This window comes from Sturnus vulgaris, unplaced genomic scaffold (assembly GCF_052056855.1).
Source record: "Sturnus vulgaris isolate bStuVul1 unplaced genomic scaffold, bStuVul1.hap1 Scaffold_155, whole genome shotgun sequence".
NCBI classification, from domain to species: domain Eukaryota; kingdom Metazoa; phylum Chordata; class Aves; order Passeriformes; family Sturnidae; genus Sturnus; species Sturnus vulgaris.
Genome location: NW_028276072.1, coordinates 2,331,196 through 2,355,152, shown reverse-complemented (window position 1 = coordinate 2,355,152; position 23,957 = coordinate 2,331,196). Strand labels below are relative to the sequence as shown.

Genomic DNA, 23,957 nt, shown 5'->3' with positions numbered 1-23,957 from the left:
AGGTGATTTTCAGGGGTACCCAGGTGTACTCAGCTGATTTTTGGGGCACCCACATGATTTTGGGGGTACTCAGGTGAGTACTTGACAGGCTGGGAGAAAATGATGGCCACCCTTGATCCTCTTGGTCAGCGTGGACACAGATGACCCTCTGTGGGAATGGGCTGTCGTGGGGCACCCCAACATTCAGGGCACACCCCAAAACTCCAGGTGAGGGCCCCAGGGGTGGAGGGGAGGCCTGAGTTACCTTGGGAGAGGATGCAGCACAGGTACACCCAAGCACTTTGGTCTGTGGGGTCGGTGAAGACGGCGTTCTGCACAAGCTCCAGCTCTGGGCAGAGCAAAGGGGGCATCCAAAATCTCAGGGGGGCAGTGAGGTCACCCAATGATGCACAGAAAATCTTTATAATCCACAAAATAAGTTATACATATGTATTTTACTCAGCACTGAGGTGCATGGGGGATAGCTCCTCCAAAAACATGCACACCTTCAGCAACCTGCACCTCTCTTTTTATTCTCTACAAACTAGGATTGCACAATACTCCAAATACATATTCATTTCCTAACCACCCCTGCTTCATATTAAAATTAGCTCCACGCCTCTTTGAGACTGCACACTGCTCCTTGTTGGTCACTCTGGTGGTCATCTGGGGGTCCTTGGGATGAAGTAAAGAGTCTTCTTCTCAGTTGAACTTTTCACCTCGCCTTCTTTGAGCATGCATATTAGTCTTTGGTCACTTTCCAGATCATACACCAGATTTTTCTGGATCAGTGGTCTAAGACATCCCCCTTATCTGGAAGGGGCCTCACTCTTCCATCTTGATTGTGCATTCTTGCCCTCTATCTTATCTTGTAGCCTTGCTCTGTCCTCCTGTTCTTGCAAAAGTGAATGTTAAGCATTCATAGCATCTTTTCAGTGCCCTTCTAGTTAAAGCATCCACCTGTATTTTTATCCTTAACTCTTTAATTTTAATTTTAATTCCCTCTGTTTCAGTGTCACAATGGCTCCTTGGTTCTATGAGCCCCACAACTTCATCCTTGACCCTTGGTTCCATAGGGATCTTGATTTTCACAATGGTCCCCCTGATTCCATGAGATACCAGAGTGTCACCATGGTCTCTTTGGTTCCATGAGGTTCCAGAGTGTCTCCATGGTGTCTTTGGATCTGCTGCTGTCCTTGTCAAAACTGACCCATGGTTCCATGAGGTTCTGCAGTGTCACCATGGTCACTGTCAGAGGCTGGATGAGATCAATGTCCCAGACACCTGGGGATGAGCTGTCAATCAGTCACACAGTGGGGTGGTGCTGACCCAGGCTCTGATTGCCCCAGCAATCACAAGTCCCACCTGGGGGAGGCCCACAAAGGCCCAGGGGCTTAAAACACAGAGCAGGAGCTCAACCCATGATCCATACCCTGCCTTCTCCTGGGGTCTGTGTCTCACCCACACTGGAACCCTAGGAGATGGGAGCCATGTGTGTGTCTGTCTATAGAGCTTCTGTCCTTTTGTCTCTCTCTTTCCTCTCCTTCTAATGCTCTTTATATGGAACAGTTTTGGGTACCTCAACATCTTAAGTGTTTAAATGTTTCTAAGGTAAAATGGGAAAAGTTAATGAAGTTACTGCTATGATAAGTGTTTTATGTTGACTAGGATGTTTTATTAAATCCTTTTCCAAAGTTCCTTGATTTTCTATATTTTGCCAGCAAAATTTTTATTTCATTTGACCTCTTGAGAATATCTGGCTGGGGTTCCTCCTTTGTACCAAACTCAAGTAAAAGAACCTTTGGTCACCCCCAGCATTTCAGTGTTCTGGGGTGTTACAGCCCTGCAGGCTCACCATGGCCTCTTGTTTCCATCAGGCCCTGCTGTGTCACACTGGCCCTTGGTTCCATGAGCATCTGGAGTGTCACACAGCCTGATGACATTTGTCCTTGCTGCCCCTGCCATCCCACTGCCCCAGGAACAGCCCCGAGCCACCTGTGAGGGACAGGCCCTGCTGGGCCAGGCCTGGGCTCAGGCCTTGGCCTTTCTGCTTCCTCCACCCAGCCCAGGCCTTGCTCAGCATTGCAGTTCCCTGCTCACAGCCTCGGGCTCCTGCAATCCTGCCCTCAAGGATCTGCTCTCACCAGTCCCTGGGGAGCCTTTGGCACTCCCTGCCCTCAGTGGGGCCACTGATGCCCCAAGGGACTTGGAGTTTTGCTTCTGACTCCTGGAGCAGCTTCTTCAAACTTTTCTCAGTGCCTGAGGCTCCTGGAGTCAGCCCCAAATCCATAGAGGGGCTCATTAAAATATAGAAAGCCCTCAGGAGCTCTTTGTCTTCCTTCAATTGTCTTCATATCTCCAGGCATTGTGCATCTGCTTGGAGCCAGTTTGGAGGAAGATTTTGATGTGCAACTCATGACTTTTTCTTTTTGTTATCGAGCATGTTTTTATTTTTCAGTTTAGAGAAGGAGACAGGTTTGAAGGATTTCCCAAGTGATCTTGATGCTGAATGTCTCCTTAGGAGGTCTGGGCATGCAGAAGAATGAGCCCCTTGCAGGCTGACCCTTTTTGGACAACCTGCTCCTCACCCCCAACCTCACCATGTCTGACATTGCCCACCTGGGACTGACATCCCTGTGCCCTGCACCAGAACCTTGTCCCCTGAGCTCTGCAGCTGGGTGTCCCAGACCATTGCACCATGTCCCACCTGCTCTCCTCAGGGTTCTGCCTGCACACTGGCCCAGGAGAAGTTTTCCTGTTTGTGAGGACAGAATGGAAAAGCCTGAGCAGGTTTCCTGAACAACAAACCCCACTGAGGAACCACATGCTCAGTCCAGGCTGCCTGGAATGATGTCACATTTCCAGAAGGGCCAGTGTGAGCAACAATGATCTTTGTAAGCAGAATTCTCTGAGTCTTTCAGCTGAATTTTATGTCTCTGTTCTTTCCCTGGATCTCTGTTGCAGATGGAAGCTGCTGGTGCCATTCTCACCTTTAACCCCACGTTTGAATGCAGACAGATGTTCCCAGGTGTGTTAAGCAGGTGCTGCTCAATGTTTATGCAAAGCTTTGGTGTGCTCAGGGAACCAAGGAGACCCTTGTGACATAGCAGGGCCACATGGAACCAAGGAGATCTGTGACATTTAAGAACCTTATAAAACCAAGGGTCCACTATGACACTGCACAAACAAGGAGACCATGGTGACACCTTGGAAGCTCATGGAACCAAGCAGCCATTGTGACACTCCAGGGCCTTGTTGAACACAGGAAACCATTGTGACACTCCAGAACCCCATGGCACTAAAGGTTTACTGTGACACAGCAGGGTCCCATGGAACCGTGGGTCCATTGTGACACTCCAAGGCCTTGTGGAACCAAGGGTCTGTCATTAAACTGTGTGGTGTCATGGAGCCATGAGCCATTGTGACACAGCATGGCCACATGGAGCCAAGGGGCCATTGTGACACTGTGGATCCAAGGAGACCATTGTGACTGAGGAACCTCATGGAACCACGAGTCCATTGTTACACTGTGGGGCCCTGTGGAAGCAAGGGGACCACAGTGACATTGCAGGGCCTCATGGAACAATGGAGACTATTCTGACACTTTGGGACCCACTGGAACCAAGGGGCCATTTCAGCCTGGCAGGGCCTCATGGAATCAAGGGCACTACAGTGAACACTGTGGGTCTGCATGGGATGAAGGGTCCATTCTGACACCATGGAACCAAGGAGACCATTGTGACACAATGGGGCACCATGGAAACAAAGGTCCATTGTCACTCAGCATGGCCTCATGAAACCATGGAGGCCATTTTGACACTTTGAGGCCTTGTGAAACCAAAGGGCCATTGTGGCACTTGAGAGCCTTGTGGAGCCAAGGGGACAATAGTGACACTTGGGGCTCAGTAAAACCAATGGTCTGTTGTGACACTGTGGGATCTCATGGAATCAATGGTCTGTTTTGACACTGCAGGGCCTTATGGAGTCATGGAGACTATTGTGACACTACAGGTGATGCCTTGGAGTGGCTACCTAGAACAGAGACTAGACAAGGTTAAGAGAATAAACTGTGTATTTATTAAAGGCCTTCAATAGATTCACCTTGGGCAGTCAAAAGCCTCCCAGGGGCTACACTCAAGATGGACTCTGATGATGAGTTTTTCAGAAAGATTTAATTTTGGTCCATTTGCATATCAGAGGTTAATCCTCCAATAACAGCTTCAGGTAATGAAGCCATATTACCTCAGTTTTCTCACCCTTGAATTCACTTTTGTTTATACTTTTCAGAGCCTGAGGCTGTAGGGTGTCCTTGAGTTTCAGGCCTAGATGAATTGTTTTGTTTGACCAATATATGAATACAGTTAACAAGCATTTTGTATGAAGTTTAGAGTTATGCACTATTGCAGTACTGAATTTGAAAACTATAAAGGCTAAAATCTCAAGACATCACAGGACTCACTGAACCAAGGGGCCACTGTGACACTTTGCAGCCCCGTTGAACCAAGGAGTCCATTGTGACACTACAAGGCCTCATGGAAGCAAGGAACCATTGTGACACTATGGGGTCTTGTGGGGCCAAGGGGTGATTGTGTCACTGTGTGGCACCATTGAACCAAGGAGTGCCTTGTGACACTACAGGGCCCCATGGAACTGAGGATTCATGGAACAGTGCAGGACCCCATGGAAACAAAGGTCCATTGTGACATTGTGGGACTTTATGGAATCGTGGAGGCCATGATGACACTTTGAGGTCTTGTTGAATCAAGGGGCTCTGCAGGGCCTCATGGAACCAAGGAGACCCTTCTGCCATTGTGAGTCCCCATGGAACCAAGGGTCCATTGGGATACTGTGGCACCAAGGAGACCCCTGTGACACTGCAAGGGCTCATGGAAACAAGGGAACAAGGAACAAGTCTGATTGGCTTGGCTTGACTGATCCAACTGCCCTTGGCAGGTTGAGGGTCTCTTGTAATGTGCCCCTGAAACCCTGAGCTTTTCTTTCCAATGGAAAAGAACTGTCCTTCTCATCCAGGAACCCATTGCCAAAACGAGATTTCCCTCTCCAAAATTCTCAATATCCGTGATTGCTCCCAAACAAAAGCTGCCATTTCCAACATTCTGGCTGTCCTTGGCTTCCTTAGGGCTGGGTCTCCCCTGTCTTCAAACACTGGGGCTCCGTGCTTTCCTTCCTATGGACAAGAATCGTCCCCCCTGCACAGGCACCCATGGCCAAAATTGATGCTTTTCCTCCAGAATTCCTATCCACAAGAGTTTCTGCCAGACAAAAGCTGCCAGGACAGACAGGTCTGGCTGGCCTCGGCATCTGGTGGCTGCAGTTCATGAGGCCATGAAACACGGGGGATTCATGGATTCCTTCCTGTGGAGACCATGGTGAGACTGTGGGGCCCCATGGAACCATGGAGACCATTGTGACACTTTGGGGCCTTCTGAAATGAAAGAGCCATTGTGACACTGTGGCGACCCTGTGGAACCACAGACATTGTTGTGGCACTGCTGGGCTGTATGGAAGCAAGGGACCATTTTGACATTGTGGGATCTCATGGAACCAAGGACATCACTGTGGCCCTGCTGGGCTGCATGGTGCCAAGGGCCCAGTGTGAAGCAGCAGGGCTGTGTGGAACCAAGAGGCCATTGTTGCATTCCAGGGCCTGGTGCAGCCCAAGGGCCGTTGTGATCCTGCAGGGCACCGTGGATCCATGGAGACCATTGTGGCATTGCAAGGCCCCATGGAATCATGGAGACCATTGTGACACTGTGGGGAACCAAAGGGCCATTGTGATCCTGCAGGGCCTCATGGAAGCAAGGGGCCATTGTGACACTGCAGAAACAAGGAGAGCATTGTGAAACTCTGAGGCCCCAAAGAATTAAGGCGAGTGCCCAGGAGATAAAACCCACTCCTGTCAGCTGAGCTGTGTGACTCTGCAGGGCCAGGACACGTTCCAGCAGGTGTGTGCTGCTGTGCCAGTCCCCTGGCAGGGATCTCAGACAGGCAGGTGCAGCACTGAGGAGCTTGGTCTGTGGCCTTGGTGACATGGCCAGTCTGAGAAGGTGCCCCAGGGTTTTGAGCATCCCTCCAGCCTCTTCCATTAGTCACTTCCAGACCTGGGCACTCTCCCCAGTTTCTTGGTCTATTTGTTCTGTGCTTATCTCCTTCCTCCTGCTGATTTCAGCACTGCTCTAGGGGCAGCATCAGCCCTGCCTGGGCTCCCTCCTCACCCAGCCCTTGGCAGAGCCCAGAGCAGGGCTCTCTGTGACCCCTGGCACGGGATGTGGGTGCTGGGACTGGACACTGAGGTGTGGAGTGGACACTCTGGTGGGGAACATTTGCCCACCCAAAGCACTCCCTGTGCTGTGCTGTGTCTGATGAGGGGATGTGGGGCCTGTGCTGGCCAGGGGGGCTGTGCTGCCTCAGGGACAAATGACAGGCATGAGCCACAGCACAACGACCAGGAGGTGGAAGTGAGGACAAGGTACAGAGGAGGAATTCAGAAATCTGCCCTGAGCGTGTGTTCATGTGCTTAGGAAAGCCAAAGCTCAGCTGGAGCTGATGGAAGCTGCAGGCAACACCCAGAGCAAAGTCAATTCATTGCTGTGTTAGAATTCAAAATGCAATGTCTGTAAGCCAAAGATTAAAACTAAACACAACTAGAGATAGGTTTAGCTTTTGAATTTAAGATCTAGAAGAAATAAAGGTACTTACAAAGGGAACAAGAAGTTGTAGAGTGCAGCAATGTAAGTTTGTGTGTGAGGATATAATTGGCTAAGAAAGTTCACTCTGTGGAATGAGTCAGTGAAACAAAATATCTTAGTATTAAATTAGATACAGAAATATCTCTGTTGACAGTGTTTTATTGGTTAATAAATCCTTAAAAGTGCTTGTAACCATAAGTCTCGTGACTCCTAAGCCATGCTGTGACCATCTGTAAGAAAAACTTACCCTTTCTACCTGGATAGAAAATTACAAGAAATAAATAACACTTTCTAAAGGAACTCAGAAGTCCTGTCTCTCTGCTTCATTTGGAAAAACAAAAAGTCCCCACCAAAAATTACAACATAAAATCAATAAGGCCACACTTGAAAAATACATAATATAAACAATAAAAAAACATTTTGATAATATAATGTAAAAACAACAAACCTGCACCAGGGAACACTTTCTCAGTCATGTCTCTCAGTGGGACCCATTAGAACTTCAGGAAACTTTGGACTTTGAATTCTTGAGAGTTTTCTTTTCCTGCTCTAATTCAATCCATGGGAAACCTCCTTCACATTTATCAGTGGGACTCACTAAAAGTAAAAGAAACTTTGCAGTTTGAATCTGACTTGGAATTCTTGAGAGGTTTCTTCTGCTCCCTCTCAGGGACTGATGTTCAGGGACTCAGCCCCAACCCCGAGAGGGTCATTAAAGTCCTTGTGCTGTGTCTGTGCTGCTGAGCTGGGCTGGGCTCCTGGCAAAGGCAGAGCTGCAGAGAGAGAGCCAATATTTCCAAAATCTTATTTGGATCTCCTTGGCAGCACCAAATGCACCAAGGGGCTCATTGGGATCAAGCAAGTCCTGACAAACCATGGCTCTGCCTTGATTTCCCTCTGGTCTGGTACAGTTCATTAGGCAGGTTTTCAACTCCAGATATGGATAAACATTTCAAAGATCTTCTAAGAAATATCCATTCTTATTTTAAAGGGTGTATTTTATTACTGTTCTCTTTAGAGCAGAGCTGATTGCAGCATTCTGTGACTGATTTTGATCCAGGGTCTCTCCTCAGGAACTCTGGCAAAGAGGGGTTTTCGAATTTTTTTAATTTTTGAAGCAATCTAAAACTCCTAATGTTCCCCACTGCAAGCAGACACACTCCTCAGGTGTGTGCCAGCCCAAGGTTCCACCAAAACCACTGCAGAGCTGCCCTGGGCCAGCTCTGAGGGTGGATCATCATCCCAACCTGCCCTGGGCCACTGCCAGGGGCTGTGGCCATGGACACTGCACTGACCCCACTGCTGGCTTTGGCTGCCACAGCAACCGGGAGAAGTTCAAGTTTCCTTGGGAACACTGGGGAGCACTGGGACAACCTGGGAAGATGGGAAGTGCTGAGGGGAATCTGGGTGGACTGGGATGGACTGTGGGCTGCACTTGAAAACACAGGGACATCCTGGGACATCCTGGGATTGACAGAGCCCGATTGGAGCCGGGACTACAACACCTCTCATGCCCCGTGCCCCACAGAACCCCGGTGTCCGTCCCCCACATGTCCCTTCAGTGTCCCCCAGACCCTCCAGGATTCAGAAGTGCCTCCTCAGCACCCATTCGGGACCCCATAAAAGTGTCCCCAGATCCCCTGAATGCTCCCAACCCCACAGATTCCTGTTACAGTCACTTCTGGGAATTCATCTCCTGTAATCCCCCACGGCCTCAGAGTCCCTCATAACACAGTTCTGTACCTAAAACTCCTGCCGTGCCCTGAGCCCTAAAGAGCCCGGTTAGAGCTCCCCAAGCTCCCCCCAAGTGCTCCCAAACCGTTCACATTCCGTCCTGAGCACCTCAAGTCTCGGCTCGGACACAAAAGTGTCCCCCAGGTGCCTTCCCGGACCCCCAAACGCCCCGGCTGAGCCACTTCCGGGACTACAGCTCCCATCATGCTCCGTGGTTCCCATAGAGTGCTATTGCAGCCATGACTTCATCTCCCATCATGCACCACGCCCCACCGAGAGACATTGTAGCTGCACCTACTACTCCCATGATGCTCCGTGGCCCCATTGAACCGTATTATACCTGTGCCTACAACTCCCATCATCCCCCGCGCCCCGGAGAGCCCCGTTAGAGCCCCCCAGGTGCCCGCCCAGACACCGAATGGCCCCAGATTCCCCATTGCCAGCTAGGCAATGTCAGACATGGTGAGGCTGGGGGTGAGGAGCAGGTTGTCCAAACAGGGTTGGCCTGTAAGGGGCTCATCCTTCTGCATGCCCAGACCTCCTAAGGAGACATTCAGTATCAAGATCACTTAAGGAATGTTTAAGTCAGCCCTTTTCTGAACTGAAAAGTAAAAATAATATGCCCTTGATTAAAACCAAAATTCCTTCTCGTCTCACTCACAAGGAAAGCTCTGTCTCCTGCTGTTTGCAAACAGAGAAGGGCTGGTGGGAGATGTGGTGCTCAGAGGTTGTTTGGGGTACAGTGACCCTGAAATAATGCAGTTTTTTAATATTCTGTGAAAACAGGTGGGGCATCAACAAAACTTCTACACTGGACCTACAGAGAGCAGACTTCGGCCTATTCAGAATGCAGATTTGGGGATAATTGAACTGAATTTTTAATGGGAAACAGCTCTTAAAGGATTCCAGGAAGAATGGAGACACTTCAAGAAAGGAATCTTGAAGGAGCAGAAGCAACCTGTCTCTCACATTCCTCACAGAAGGAAGTGAGCTAGCGAGGAAAATAACTGGCCTGGCTAGGCAGGGAGCTTTTACCAGGAACTCAGGGAGAAAATAATGTGCATTATCTTTGGACAGAGGGGCAGGCAACTCAGGAAATGTTTAAAGAAGTCGTTAGGTCATGCAGAAAGAAAATCAGAGGTGAAAGCTCAAATTAGGAGTTAACCCAGCTGCTTCTGTGAAAGATACCAAAAATTATTTTATAAACGCATTAATGGCAAAAGGAGGGACAAGGAAAATCTCCATTCCTTATTGGGGGGGGGATATGGTTACCAAAGATGAGGAGAAGGCTGAAGTATTCAACCCCTTCATCACCTCACTTTTCAACAAGACAGGTTGTGCTCAGGACAAGTGTTCTCCTGAGCTGGTAGATGGGGACAGGGAGCAGAACAGACCCCCTGTAATCCAGGAGGAAGCAGCTGGGGACCTGCTGAGACACTCAGATGCTCACAGGTGTCTCTGGGAACAGATGGGATCCATCCTAGGGGGATGAGGGAGCTGCTGGATGAGCTCCCCAAGCTGCTCTCCATCATTTCTCATCAGTGCTGGCTCAGCAGGGAGGTGCCAGAGGACTGGAGGTGCCAATGTGAGCCCATCCCCAAGAAGGGCTGGAAGGAGGATGTGGGGAACTGCAGGCCTGTCAGCCTGACCTGGGTGCCTGGTGAGGTGATGGAACAGATCACCTTGAGTGCCATCACAGGGCACCTCCAGGATGGCTGAGGGATCAGAGCCAGCCAGCGTGGATTTCAATATCTGCATTGATGATCTGGATGAGGGCATGGAGTGCACCATCAGCAAATGTGCAGATGGCACCAAGCTGGGTGTGAGTGAGGATGTGCTGGAGGGTAGGAGGGCTCTGCAGAGGGACCTGGACAGGCTGGATCTAGGGCCCAAATCCAACAAGGTGAGGTTTAACAAGACCAAGTGCTATGTCCTGCACTTTGGCCACAACAACCCCTGCAGTGCTCCAGGCTGGGGACAGGGTGGCTGGACAGTAGCCAGGCAGAAATGGCCCTGGGGGCACTGACGGACAGCAGGCTGGACAGGAGCCAGCAGTGTGCCCAGGTGGCCAAGAAGGCCAATGGCACCTGGGCTGGATCAGGAATGGTGTGGCTTTCAGGATCAGAGCTGCTGTGCTAGCATTCATCTGCCCCCAGCTCTCCACATAGACATTGCTGCTGCAGCTCCAGAAAAAGGAAAAAAAGGGTCATCTCCAGTGAAAAGTTTGCTGGGAGATCTTTTGTACACTAAAGCCCCCGAGAACACAAATCCCCATTAAAAGAGTCTAGGGTCACAGCAGAGGTCGAGAGAACCAAAATGAGAAATAGCACATTGTGGACAATAGCACATCATTGTGGACAATATTAAAAAACTAAAACACAGAAAAAAAGAAAAAGCCAGAACCAAAACAAAAAGAATAATCAGAAATTATTTTTATTGCAAGATATTTATGGAAATATGCCTGTAATTTAACGTTTCTGAAATCTTTCAGTCATCATTCTCCACACTGAAGCCTTGAGCTCCTGGTTCCTCAGGCTGTAGATGAGAGGGTTCAGGGTTGGAGGCACCACCGAGTACAGAACTGACAGAGCCAGATCCAGGGATGGGGAGGAGATGGAGGGGTGTCGGCGAAGGGAGACGCGGACACCATATGGTCATCAGCAAAGTCTCGTTTATTGGTACGCAGAGTGGCGATTAAATACAATGCTTAATTAGCTCATGCATAGTGCAAAATCTTAGCTCCTCATTGGTCTAGATGTGCTGCTTAGCTAAGCACTTCGGCATTCATGTGGTTAACAGAGCTCCTTTTGTTCCTCATCTGCATCCTGTATTTCTCAAGTCTACATGCCTTCCTCTTATCAGGGACACTGCGTCCTTGAGGCTGAGGCCTACTCTGCTAGCCTTACTAAGTTGATCTGGCTATGGCCTTTCTCTTCTAGCCATTCCTGCACCAGGCTCTCTACAGAGGGGGGTTTCAGATAGGCAAACACTGCAGTGCTGAGAAACAGGGAGAGCACAGCCAGGTGAGGGAGGCAGGTGGAAAAGGCTTTGTGCCGTCCCTGCTCAGAGGGGATCCTCAGCACAGCCCTGAAGATCTGCACATAGGAGAAAACAATGAACACAAAACAACCAAATGCTAAACAGGCACTAACAGAAATGAGCCCAAGTTCCTTGAGGTAGGAATGTGAGCAGGAGAGCTTGAGAATCTGGGGGATTTCACAGAAGAACTGGCCAAGGGCATTTCCATTGCACAGCGGCACAGAAAATGTATTGGCCGTGTTCAGCAGAGCACTGAGAAAACCACTGGCCCAGGCACCTGCTGCCATGTGGGCACAAGCTCTGCTGCCCAGGAGGGTCCCGTAGTGCAGGGGTTTGCAGATGGACACGTAGCGGTCGTAGCACATGATGGTCAGGAGATAGTACTCTGCTGAGATGAAGAACAGAAAGAAAAACATTTGTAAAGCACATCCTTCATAGGAGATGTGTCTGGTGTCCCAGAGGGAATTGTGCATGGCTTTGGGGACAGTGGTGCAGATGCAGCCCAGGTCAGTGAGGGCCAGGTTGAGCAGGAAGAAGAACATGGGGGTGTGCAGGTGGTGGCCGCAGGCTACGGCGCTGATGATGAGGCCGTTGGCCAGGAGGGCAGCCAGGGAGATGGCCAGGAAGAGGCAGAAGTGCAGGAGCTGCAGCTGCCGCGTGTCTGCCAATGGCAGCAGGAGGAAGTGGCTGATGGAGCTGCTGTTGGACATTTCTGCACTGTGGCCATGGAGTCCTGTTGAAGGAGTACACAGTTATAATTCAGGGGAGACTTTGCTGAGCAATGTCCAAGTTCCTTCTCCTTTGCCTCTGCTGCTCTGTGCCACCCCAGTTTCATTTTCTCAAATCCCTTCCTTCAGCCTCGTGCCTGGAGCTCTCCTGGGATCTGGCCCCGTTGCTGTGATGAGCAGGGACCCTGTCTATGGACACTGAGGGGTCAGCTCTGCTCTGCAGCAGTGGGGTCATGGGAACAGGGACAGGGGCCAGTCCTGGGGATGGATTTCATCAGGCCAATCTGCTCCTGAGGCAGAGGAGCTTGGCAGCATCTCCTGTCCCAGGGCTAAGGAACAGTGATGGCCAAAGGCAGTTTGAGAGGGATTCCTGCTGTGCCCAGGGAGATCAGAGAGAACTGTGCAATGCAAGAGCTGTAACTCAGTGAAGGGTGAGGGGAGCTGCTCTGTCACTCCATCTGTCCCCAGCTGCCCTTTCTGAGATCCAGGGCAGTCACTGTGTTCCCCTGAAATCAGCCTGACACAGCTGAGAGCAGAGGGACAGCAGAGCAACCTGGCTCAGCCCTTCTCACAGTCTCAGGCCCACTCCTGGCCAAGGACACTCCTGTCCCCCAGTGTCCCCTGGAGGCAGCTCAAAGCTTGGATGACATCCTGAGGACACACCAAGGGTCCTGTCCATGGCACTGCTTGAGGAGACTCAGCTCATTCCCAGCCTCCCAGCCTGCCCTGCCCTGAGCTCCCCGGGGCACAGGGAGCTGGGACACCCCATTGCTGTGCTCAGCCTGCACAGGAGGAGCCCAAGGGCTGGGCCTGAGCCTGCAGCTGGAGCTGCCATTGCCAGAGAGCCCTTCAGCAATGCCAGGAGCACCTGGGCAAGGCAAGGAGAGAGAGAGCTGACCCTGAGGAAAATCCTTTCCCTGTCCATCCCTGCCCAGCCCCTGCCAGGCAGCACCAGGGCAGGACAGTGGCCCTCAGGTCCTGGTCAGCAGGGAATGGGCACATGGCAGGAGAGATGCCCTTCATGTCTGGTGCTGCTCTGCCAGCCCAGGAGGGGACTGAGGGCCCTGAGCCCCTGGGCTGAGGGCTGAGCTGGCTGGGAGGGGACACCAGAGCTGTGCTGCTCAGGGCAGTGTCTGCCCTGCAGGGCAGGGCTGGCAGGTGTCACATCTGCCCTGCAGCAGGGCTTCCCTCAGCACTGCCTCCCTCCCTCCCTCTCCATGGCTCTGCTGCTGGAGCTGTCCCAGCCCGAGCTGTTCCTGTGGCCCCGGGCTCCTTCCCTGCCAGAGCTGCCAGAGCCTAGCCCAGCCCCTGGGCCAGCTCTGCCCTGCAGCTGCTCGGGGGTGCAGGGATTAAAGAACAGTTCCCCCAAGCCTGGGCACCATGGAAAGGTGATGCTGGATGGATCTGGAGGATGGATCCCTTTCTGAGGTGCCCAGGAATCCACAGAGTGATGGTTTAAGAGCCTCAGCCCCTGCTCTACCCTGCACAGCTGAGTTTCCACTCTCACCAAGCTGAGTCTGGGAAAAGTGGGAGCACAGACTCAGGAAACCAGAGGCACAAGCAGGAAACTCCTGCCCTGAATGAACTCATGAAAAGTCCCCTCAGAAATGACCTGGGCATGAGCTGGAGCTCTGAGCAGCCCTGGCCCACACAGCACCCTCTGCACAGCAGCAGAACCTGTCCTGGCAGGACTCACTCCTTGCACCCACAGCTCCCGTCCACCACGCATGAGGAGCTGCCAGGCAGGCTGAGAGCTGTCCCTGGCAGGTGGCACATGGCCTGGGCTGGCCAAGAGCCCTGAGGGCTGCAGGAGCTGCTCTGCAGGACAGCCCTGGGCAGCCCTGGCTGCAGCCCCAGCTTCAGCCCCTGCAGCCGTCCCTGGCAGCAGGAGCCGTCCTGCCCTGTCCCTCTGATGGTGCCCAGGGCAGACCCGCTCTGCAGAACATCCTCCTCCTCCTCCTCCTGTGCCTCAGAGAAACTGGGAGAGTCCTTCTGACACATCCCCCAGGCTGTGGGCTGTGCTGGCTCCAGGAGATCCCTCCAGGAGCACAGGGGACATTGCCCTGCACCCACACACTCACCATGTCCAGGAATGTGAAGATGTTTCCCCAAGTGCACTCTCAGCTCAATGTCTTCCCAGTCCCGATTGCCTTGAGCCTGTCTGTGCCTGGCTCCTGTGCCCTCAGTGCCTGCAGGCAGTGCCCTCAGCCCTGCTGGGCTGGCAGAGGAGCTGCTCCTCAGCAGAAATGTCTTTTTGAAGCTTCTCTTGGTTTACCTTGGGAGCTGTCTCTGTGCCAGGAGCCCGGCCCAGCTCAGCAGCACAAACATAGCACAAGGACTTTAATGATCCTCTTGGTTCATTAAATATTTACATTATAATCATTCCCTGTGAGAGTGTTCCAAAAACTTCTCAAGAACTCAAATTAAAATGGTGAAGTTTCTTGAAGTTTTAATGGGTCCCACTGAGGGACACAACCGAGAAAATGTCCCTCGGTTCCAGTTAGAGCAGGAAATTCGAGGCAGAGATGACAGGTGGGGACAAAGAGAAGTCGAGTCTTTCCCTTTTGACACCAACTCTTTTAGTAGTTTATAGACTCATGCCCCCAGTTATCTGCTTTAATTAGTCCCTTGAGAGTTTTGTATTGACATTCAGTAGGGCTCATAAATACTTTGAGATACTCAAGGTTTGGGTTTTGCCTTGGAGTCTCTGAGACCTTTGTGCAATCATGGCCTCCAATTATCTGCTTTAATGAGTCCCTTGAGAGCCTTTGTCAGTAACAACACACAGTGGGGCTCATTAATGCTTCAAGGCACTCAGGGTTAATTTTAAGTTCTACTTTTTGACACTAAGCCTCTGAGAGGTTTGTGCAGTGATGGCCTCCAATTATCTGCTCTAATTAGTCCCTTGAGTGGCTTTGTCAGTAAGGACACTCAGTGGGGCTCATTAATGCTTCAAGGTACTCAGTTTTTCTAAGGTACTTGAAGTTTCCCTTTTGACACCAACTCTTTTAGTAGTTTATGCAATCATGGCTCCAATTATCTGCTTTAAGGAGTCCCTTGAGAGCCTTGTACTGACACTCAGTGGGGCTCATTAATGCTTCAAGTTACTTCAGTTTTTTAAGGTATTTCCTTTTTCCTTTCCTCTCTTACTCTCTGAGTGGTTTTTGGGCAATTCTGGCCTCCACCAGTTCTCTCCTTCAAAGAGTCCATGAGGAGCCTGTGTTGGGGATGGACCTCAGTGGGACCCATTAATGCCTCAAGACACTTTGGGTTTTTCTTCTGACTTGGACTCCTGGGAAGGTTTGTGCAATCTCCTCTCAGGCCCTGAGGTTCAAGGGCTCAGCACCAAATGCACCACGGGGCTGATTGGGGTCAAGCAAGTCCTGACAAACCATGGCTCTGCCTTGATTTCCCTCTGGTCAAGAACATATCCAGCAATTAGTTACACTGAGTATTTCAGCTACTTTGATATTTACATTTTCATCACAATTTTCATGACTAATCCTTGGTAAAACTCTAGAGGTGTTTCTGGCAAACAAAGATTGTGGCTGCTATCAAGATATAACTTACAAACACCAGTAGTTCTTTAGTGACACGGTTCTTCATTATTTTTCCTCAATCTCATTTGGGTTAGTGTTATGAATGGTTTTCTATTTTTCCAATTAATCAAACAACAAAGATTAAAAGTAACAACAAATTTTTAATAGTAACAATTATAAATGAATACAATCAAAAGTATTAAAGATGATTACAAAAATTATTGAAACTGAATATAATCCACGTAAAGTATTACAGTTGTATAATTTGGGATGGTTAAAATTTGAGAGTGTTTTAGTATAATTGAGGTTTGTATAAAGCATAAGCAAAACCGACCGGGGGTACGGGGAGGGGCTCCCATTCCTCTCGTACCAAAGCATCCAGGCTAACAATCCCACTTATATACTGTAGGCTACAGAAGTTTCTAGAAAGCTCCTCCTAGTTTCTCTTCCTAAAATCTACGTAACTATACTGCATGGCGCATGCTCTACTAATGGGTTAGGGGGTCTCTCATCCTTTTGAGGGTCTTATTTCCGATGAAGGCTCATCATCTTCCTCAGTGACCGAGGTGTGACCTGCAGGTAGCGCAGGCGCCCTGTGTGACTGAGCAGATGTTTTCCATAACATGACTCTAATTAAGTCCCATGCTTGGAATCATTCCATTTTTGACAGCTTCAAGGTTGAAGCTGTATTTCTAGATGCTGCTTATCAGACCTCCGTCCTTCTACTATTCTTATCTGACTTTCTTCCAACCTCCTTCTTCGACTCCCAACATCTGGAAGATGTCTTTTATCCTGTCTCACCCATCTCCCCCCCTTTCACTCGGTAACAATAGTCTTCTATTGATCTAAATACAATTTTGCTAATATAGTTACAATTTAATTAGCACGAATCACATTTATCACATTTTCCTACAATAGTTTTCCACTGCTCTAACTCTATAAGGGAGTATGGTACTTTCACATATACTGGGCCCTGATTACCGACTGCCTGTCGTAAAGGGGCTTGCAAAACTGGTTCTCTGTCTCTTTCCCTTTTTGATCTAGTGTGGTGGGCAATTGGGCTACGCTCTCTGAGGGCTTTTCTTGCTATCCTTCCCCTCCTCCGCCTGTTTAAGGCAGCAATAATCTCGTCCATTTCCTCATCCTCCTCTTCCTCCTCAGAGTCGTTTGAGTAAGAGCTGTCTGACTCTGTTGTAGCCAAGAGTCGATCTCGGCTAGTCCCAATCCTGGAAAGCATCATACAAGACCTGTGGCGACTCCGCTGCCGGGCTGTGTGTCCGTGATCTTTGCTGATGTCACCTTCCGAGGCAGCTCCCTGGCCTTTGGTTTGCCATGGCACCTCACAGGCCTGAGAATGGAGGAGGTGTCGCTCGCCCTTTGGGAGGTTCCCTCTCCTCCTTCCCTGTAAAAGGCCCTGTCCCCCGGCCCCTCCTCTCGGGGCCGTGCCGAGGGCTGCACACACTGGCTCTCTCCTCCCCCCTTCCCCAGCCCTCGGGCTGCTGCCGGAGGTGGTGGTGGGGGCAGTGTCCATTGCTGCCCCGGCCCGCCTTCGTCCTCCTTCACTGCCCAGGGCCCCCCTGAGCTGTGGCTCCCCTGGCCCCCCTTTGCGGCAGTGCCGGAGGAGGGGCCGTGCCCTGGCCTGAGCCCACGCCCCGGCCCGGGCCCCCGCCCAGCGCGGCCGGGACCGATCCTGTCCTCATGGCAGGAGCCACCAGATCTGTCTCCGCCTCCTCTGGGTTTTTATATATACTGCTGAAAGGTAGCTCTGTCTTTTTATCTTTTAAGACTAACATATGTTCTTTCTTCTTATATAGGTCCTGCTCATATGCTAATACCATAAAAAGTCGGGCATACTCTAATTCTCCAAAGAACCTATCTCCGCGTATTCGGGATATTAAACTTGATATTAATTTTCGATCTAAACTCCCAACTTTAGGCCACGTTTCTCCATTATCTAGTTCATATGTTGGCCAGATTTTCTCCGAGAGTCTGATAAGTTTAGGTTTTGAAAGTATAGACTCTTCCCCGATTAGATTCGCCCAATTTTTCAATATTAACCCCAAAGGTCTATCCCCTGGAATACTACCATTATCATGTTCACCAGAAAATACACAACCCATTCTGATGCCCAAAATAAAGAGTAAGAGACACAAACAGAGACTCGGGGTGGAACTCACAACTCTCAGAGTCACAGCAAATGCTACGCCGCCTTCTGGCTCTAGATGCTGCAATTTAAACCTGCTCTTTAAGAAGAGGGATAAAGAGCAAAACAATTCTACTTGGAACTCTAAGGTTCCCCAAACAAATTTGCAATTTACAAAATTATAATCCACAAACCCTCCCAGCACCTAACCCAGATGCTAAACAGAATGCCCTTTTATTTGGTCACTCACGTGCCTCTGTCCCCAGGGTTCTTGGCTCTGATACCTCTGGAGCTCTGCTGGGCCTTTCCGGGGCTGCTGGCAGAACTTCAGTCCAGGGGGTTTTCCAGATGCCTTCACTGTCCCATCTGGGTCGCCAGCTCTGATGCCTTGAGGAGCTGGAACAGAGGCTACACACAGAGTTCAGGGGAATAAAATGGGTATTTATTGAGAGGCCATGAAAGGCCTACAAAAGCCACACACCAGCAATACAAGTGCCACAATCATGGCCCCTGCCTGGATGGCTCCAAGATGGAAGGAAAGGAGGGGGTTGGTCACAAAATCTTACACTTTTATAGGTTCTGGTTAATCTGCATGAACCCACTCTCCACCTTTCCACGCAGTTTGTGCTTAGGGCCTGAAGTTTGGAGAAACTGTCCTTGAGTTCTTAACTAGAATAGGACTGTTTTGTCTTCATCACCCTAGCACATCAGAAAAGCACATCCAAGGAGACTAGGAAAACTTAAAACTAAAGGCATCAGAGAAATATGACAAAGACCTTCTTAGCAATATCCATTCCTATTTTAATGGGTGTATTTTATTACTGTTGTCTTTAGAGCAGAGGCGATTGCAGCACTCTGTGATTGGTACTTGTGAGAAATGGATTTGTAAAGGATTCTCAATGCCTGACTGAAAGCTCACACAGTCTTGTACATCTGGATGCAAACTCTGAGATAAGGTGTGCTGACTCAGAATGGCCCTGGAATAGAGAAGACATTGCTGAGAGAGAGATTGAACGAGAAACAAGTTTCAAACATTGGCCTTGTGAAAAGATCAAATATTTAGGAGAATTAGAACTGTGAAAAATGCATTGTGGCAAGACTACATGGAGTAAAACACTAGGTGATTAGTGTTAGAATTATTAGCACCATTGTGTGGCAAAAGCTAATAGGCTGAAAAACATTTATAAAATATTGTAACCAGGAAAGAAGTTGGCTTCAGATAGAATGGCATGGAGTTTTACATCTCGTATGTTTCACCCTTCAAGGAGTCTGATCATGGAATAAAATCTTTTTAAAACCTCTCTCAGTTGCCCCATCTCTGTAGAGCTCGGATTTTCCAACAGTGCTGAGACTCTGAACATCAGTCTCTGACAGGGAGCTGAAAGCAAACTTCTGGAGAACTCAAAGACATATTCAAACTCCAAAGTTTCGTTGACTTTAATGGGTCTCAGTGAGGGATATGACTCAGAAAGTGTCCCCAGGTTCCAGTTAGAGCAGAACACTGGAGGCACTGATGACAGGTGGGGACAAACAAGGGAAAGGTGTCTGTGATGCTGAGCAAACCTGGATGTGTTTCAGGAATGCAAAGGGCCAAGGGCTGAGCCCCAGCCCCTGGCAAGGCAGATCCTGTCCCTCCCTCATTGCTCAGGGCTCTTCCCGGGCCACTGGGCTCTGGGCATGTGCAATGCCAAGGGCAGCACCATGGGGCGGCCCCTGCCAGGCTGCTGAGCAGGGACAAGGAGGCAATGAGGCCCCAGCACAGCAAGGCTCACTTGTCCCCTGCTGGCCTCAGGCCCAGGGCCAGCCTGCATGGCCCAAGTGCTGCAGGAGTTGGCTGTGTCAGGGCCTTTCAGCTGCTGCCCATCCCTGTGCCCTCTGCAGCCCAGGCTGTCCTACGGTGTCCATGCCCTGCGCCTCTGTCCCTGCAGGCTGTCGTCATCCCCCGGCTGCCCCACCTCGCTGGCCCCTTCCTTTGCTGACAGCTCTGCCTCCTGCCTGCCTCTGCCTGGACACACAGAGCCTTGGGCTGCTCCAGACTCCTTCTGGGGGATGTGTTGCACCACAGGCCTGCCCTGCGAGAGAAATTCCTTTATCCTTTTGTCAACTCTGGATCACCCTAGCTGCACTTGGCATTAATTCTTTCTTTCTCTGGCTGTTCTCTATGTCAAAAGGATCCACCATCTCTGAAATCACCCTTCAATCCCTCCCAGGGCTGTCCTCTCCTGTCCTCAATCTCCACTCCACTGAGCACAGAGCTCCTTTGTCCCTATACAGTGCTCATGTGCTGAGGCCATGGGCACCTGGACAAAAATATTTCTTTTCCACAGGAAGGAAACTACAGAACTCCAAGGTTTTGGAGGCACATCAGAGGTTCTCACTAGAGGCCAATGCAAGCCAGACCTGTCTGTCCTTGCAGCTTTTGTCTGAAAGCAACTTTTGGATATTTGTAGAGTTTTCAAAGTGGAATTCCATTTCAGCTGTGAGTCCCTGGATTGCAATGACAGTTCTTCTCCATGGGAAGGAAAGGGAAGAGCCCCAGTGTTTCAAAGGCAGATGAGAGCTGGCCCACAGGAAGCCAAAGGAACTTAGACATTTCTTGCAGCTTTTGTCTTGGAGCTGTCCTTAGATATAAGGAGTTTTAGAGTCAGATTCCCAATTTAGGCCAAGGACGCCTGAACATGAAAGATGTTTTTTTCCATGGAAAGAAAAGCATGGCCTCTCACTGTTTTAAAGGCAGATGCAAGGTGGCCCCTAAGAGATCATGGCCAGCCAGAGTTGCCTGTCCTGGCAGGTTTCATATGGGAACCATCCAAGAATATAATCACATTTGGAGGAGGTATCCCAATTTTGTCCATTGGGCACCTGGAGAAGAAGGAAAGTTCTTTCCCACAGGAAGGAAAGCATGGAACTCCAAGGTTTCAGGGGCAGATGAGAAGCAACCCTCAACATGGCAAGGTCAGCTGGAACAGTTAGGCCATCCCCAGAAGACCAAGCCAGCCAGACCTGTTCCATGCTTTTGTGTCCTTGGGGCCCTGCAGCATCACAATTGCCCCTTGGTTCCATGTGGCCCCATAGCATCACAACAGATTTTTGTTTCCATGAGGCCCAGCAGTGTCACAATGGTCTCCTTGGCTCTGCAGTGGCACAATGGCCCCTTGCTTCCATGAGGCTGTGCAGTGTCAAAATGGTTTCCTTGGTTCCATGGGACTGCACAATGCCAGAATGTCCCTTTGGTTCCACGAGGCCTGGCTGTGTCACACTGGCCCCTTGCTTCCATGGAGACCCAGAGTGTCACACTGGCCCCTTGTGCCCATGAGACCCTGCAGTGTCACAATGGTTGCCTTGGTTCCATGAGGCCCTGTGGTGTCACAATGGCGTCTTGGTTCTGTGGGGACCCAGAGTGTCAGAATGGTCTCCAGGATTCCATGAGGCCTCACAGTGTCACAATGGTCTCTTTTGGTTCCACAGTATCACAATGGCACCTTGGTTCCATGAAGCCCTGAAGTATGGAATGGCACCTTGATTCCATTGGGCCCCTCTCTGTTACACGAGTTCTTAGTTCCATGGAGCCCTGTACTGTCACAATGGCCCCTTGGTTCCATGGTGCCACACAGTGTCACAATGGCCCCTTGGTTCCATGAGGCCCTGCAATGTCACATTGGTCTCATTGGTTCCACGAGGTCCTGCAGTTCACAATGGCCCTTTGGTGTCACAATGTGTAACAATGGGATCCTTGGTTCCACAGAGTCAGAATGTCCCCGTGGTCTCATGGAGCCCCACAGTGTCACTACGATCCCCTTGATTCCATGAGGCCCTGCCATGCTACAATGACCCCTGGGTTATACAAGGCCCTGGAGTGTCACAATGGCCCCTTGGTTCTGCTGGGTCATGAAGTGCCATAATGGCCACCGTGGCTCCGAGGCCCTGCAATGTCACAATGGACTTTTGGTTCTGTTACCTTTTGTACTGACAACAACGATCTCCTTGGTTCCACAGTGTCACAATGGATCCTTTGTTCCATGAGGTGCCTGGCCTCCCACGGCCCCTCACAGCCCCTCATGGCCCCTCACAGCCCCTCATGGCTCCTCCCAAAGAAGAAGGGATCGGGCCCTGCTTGTTCCCCTTTTATTTCGGTCCCTTCACAGCAATGAGTCAAGAAAGGCTGAAATGGAGCCTTTCCCCAGCACAAATTCCAGCTCTGAGGAGGCTTCCCCACACAGGCCTCAGGTTCCTGTTTCAGCCTGAGTGTCCCTGCAGACGAACAGGGCATCCTTCAGGCACTTCCACAAGCTCAGAGTTCTCATTTCATGGGGAATCTGGGATGGAAATCCCTTGCTAAAAAGGAGAAAAGCAGAGGGAATGAATTGGAAATGACTAGGGAAAAAATGACCCTTCTTACAGACAAAGTTCATTCCCTGCATTTCTCCTTTTCAGATTCTTTCAGTCATCTCCTCAGAGAGGTCCAGCTTGTTCTGGTGCTTCTCATGAACTGATGGTACTCTTGATTTATACCAGTGCAAGAGATGTAGAATCAGCTAAACTGAACACAGAATCAAACTCCTTCTGTCAGCCCATTTTCATCTTCTAGATCACTTTCAAGATGTGCATGGGGGTGTTGGAATGATTATGACACAACTCTTCATTTCTGGCTGCAGGCTCTGGAGATTCTTTCTCTGCATTCAGTCAGGGTTGCATTCCCTAACAATTCCTGGTACCACTTCCTGTTTCCCTAGATTAGAACAATAACAATGAAAACCTTACCCACAGCACAACTCCCCAGCCCACAAGGAAAAGAAAGAACAAGTTGTCAAGTTCTCAAGACATTTATCCTGCTTTGTTGTGAAAATTGTGCTGCCCTCACAGTGTGGAAAGCCAAGAGAAGCTGCAGTTGGTGGCACATCTTGTGACAGCAGCTCGACCTCGTTCTCCAGGAAAGGTTCTCGGAAAGAGCAAACATCACCGTGAAGAAGATTCTCGAGAAGCAGGAGAGCTTTCCAGAAGTGAAATGAAAATGGAAAGAAACAACCCAAGGTGTTCACATATACTATTAATTCCTTTCCTTATATGCTCCCTTTTTCTGGTTCTACATCACAGTAATTCCAAACTGATCGTATCTTGAACACCTAGGACTCAGGAAGTTTTATGCACTGTACAGTGTCATTAGCTACACACATTTTGCCTTCTCCCTGTTTGGCTTTGAAAGCAATGCTGGAGACACCAGAAACCTGCAAATGAAAGATATTAAAGCACAGTGCTTTGGTCGGCTGTGAGTTCTAGAGACAGGGCACGGGCTCCCACAGTATTTCACCCTCAGCAGGGACAATACACAGCAGCAACAAAGGTGATTCCTAGGACATTGTGCAGGGGTCAAGGCTCTGTGTCTTGACTTAACATGACAAAATTCATCTGTTTTGAAGGACTCAGGATCCAAACTAGCAGCCAGCAGTTTCTCTGCAGAGAGGGCCTTTGCTCCAGGCTGAAAGTGCTGGATTGGCAGGGAGGAGGCAGGCAGCTGAGAACTGAGCTGCTATATCGGATTGGCACCAAACTGGGCAAAAATAGCAGTTTCACTCTTTTATTTTAATCCTCCTTTTGGCAGTCTCCGATTTTCTCCTGGAACTGGACAAGAAAACAGGAACAGCCCTGGGGACGAGGGCACCGAGCCGGGTGTGGCCCCTCTGCTGCCGCTGCCCACCCGGAGCGGCCGGGGAGCAGCGCTGCCCTGCAGGGGCTGCATTTCTCACTCCTCATGTGCTGCTCTGCCCTCCCACGGGGCTGGCTCTGCCTGGCGCTGCCAGGCTCCTCATTCAGCACTTTCCTCTGCTCCAGGGGAGAGTCCGGACAGCGCTTTGCTTGCTTGTGAGGAACAGACCGCAGAGCGGGGTGGGCGAGCGGGATGGGGCCCGGGGCATGCGAGCACGAGGGGCAAGTTGCAAGATTGCCAGAAATAGAAGTTCGAATCTAGTGAAGAAGAAGCTAAACAAGACGGTGGTTTTGGCGTGGGTGTGAGAGGAAGAAGAAATGTTCCGTGACTCTGCTTCGGCCCCGGAGCGGAGCGGCCCGTGCTGCCCCGAGGGGAGCGGGG

General features: G+C 50.3%; 1 protein-coding gene across 1 annotated transcript; it reads right to left on the bottom strand.

Annotated features, from left to right (window-relative positions):
* Positions 1–10,888: 10,888 nt before the first annotated feature.
* LOC148219336 (olfactory receptor 14J1-like) lies at positions 10,889–12,045 on the bottom strand. The gene is made up of 2 exons (XM_088157742.1): positions 11,394–12,045; positions 10,889–11,045 (listed from the first exon to the last, which is right to left on the bottom strand). Exons 1-2 carry the CDS (start codon positions 12,002–12,004, stop codon positions 10,892–10,894), a joined length of 765 nt encoding a protein of 254 aa, XP_088013868.1. The 5' UTR covers positions 12,005–12,045; the 3' UTR covers positions 10,889–10,891.
* Positions 12,046–23,957: the final 11,912 nt, after the last annotated feature.

Excerpts from the sequence above, each read along its gene's own strand:
- LOC148219336 (XM_088157742.1), bottom strand. The coding sequence starts at position 12,004 with ATGTTCTTCTTCCTGCTCAACCTGGCCCTCACTGACCTGGGCTGCATC. Across the intron at positions 11,046-11,393 it reads GTGTTTGCCTATCTGAAACC|CCCCTCCATCTCCTCCCCAT; the intron begins CCCCTCTGTAGA and ends CCTTCGCCGACA.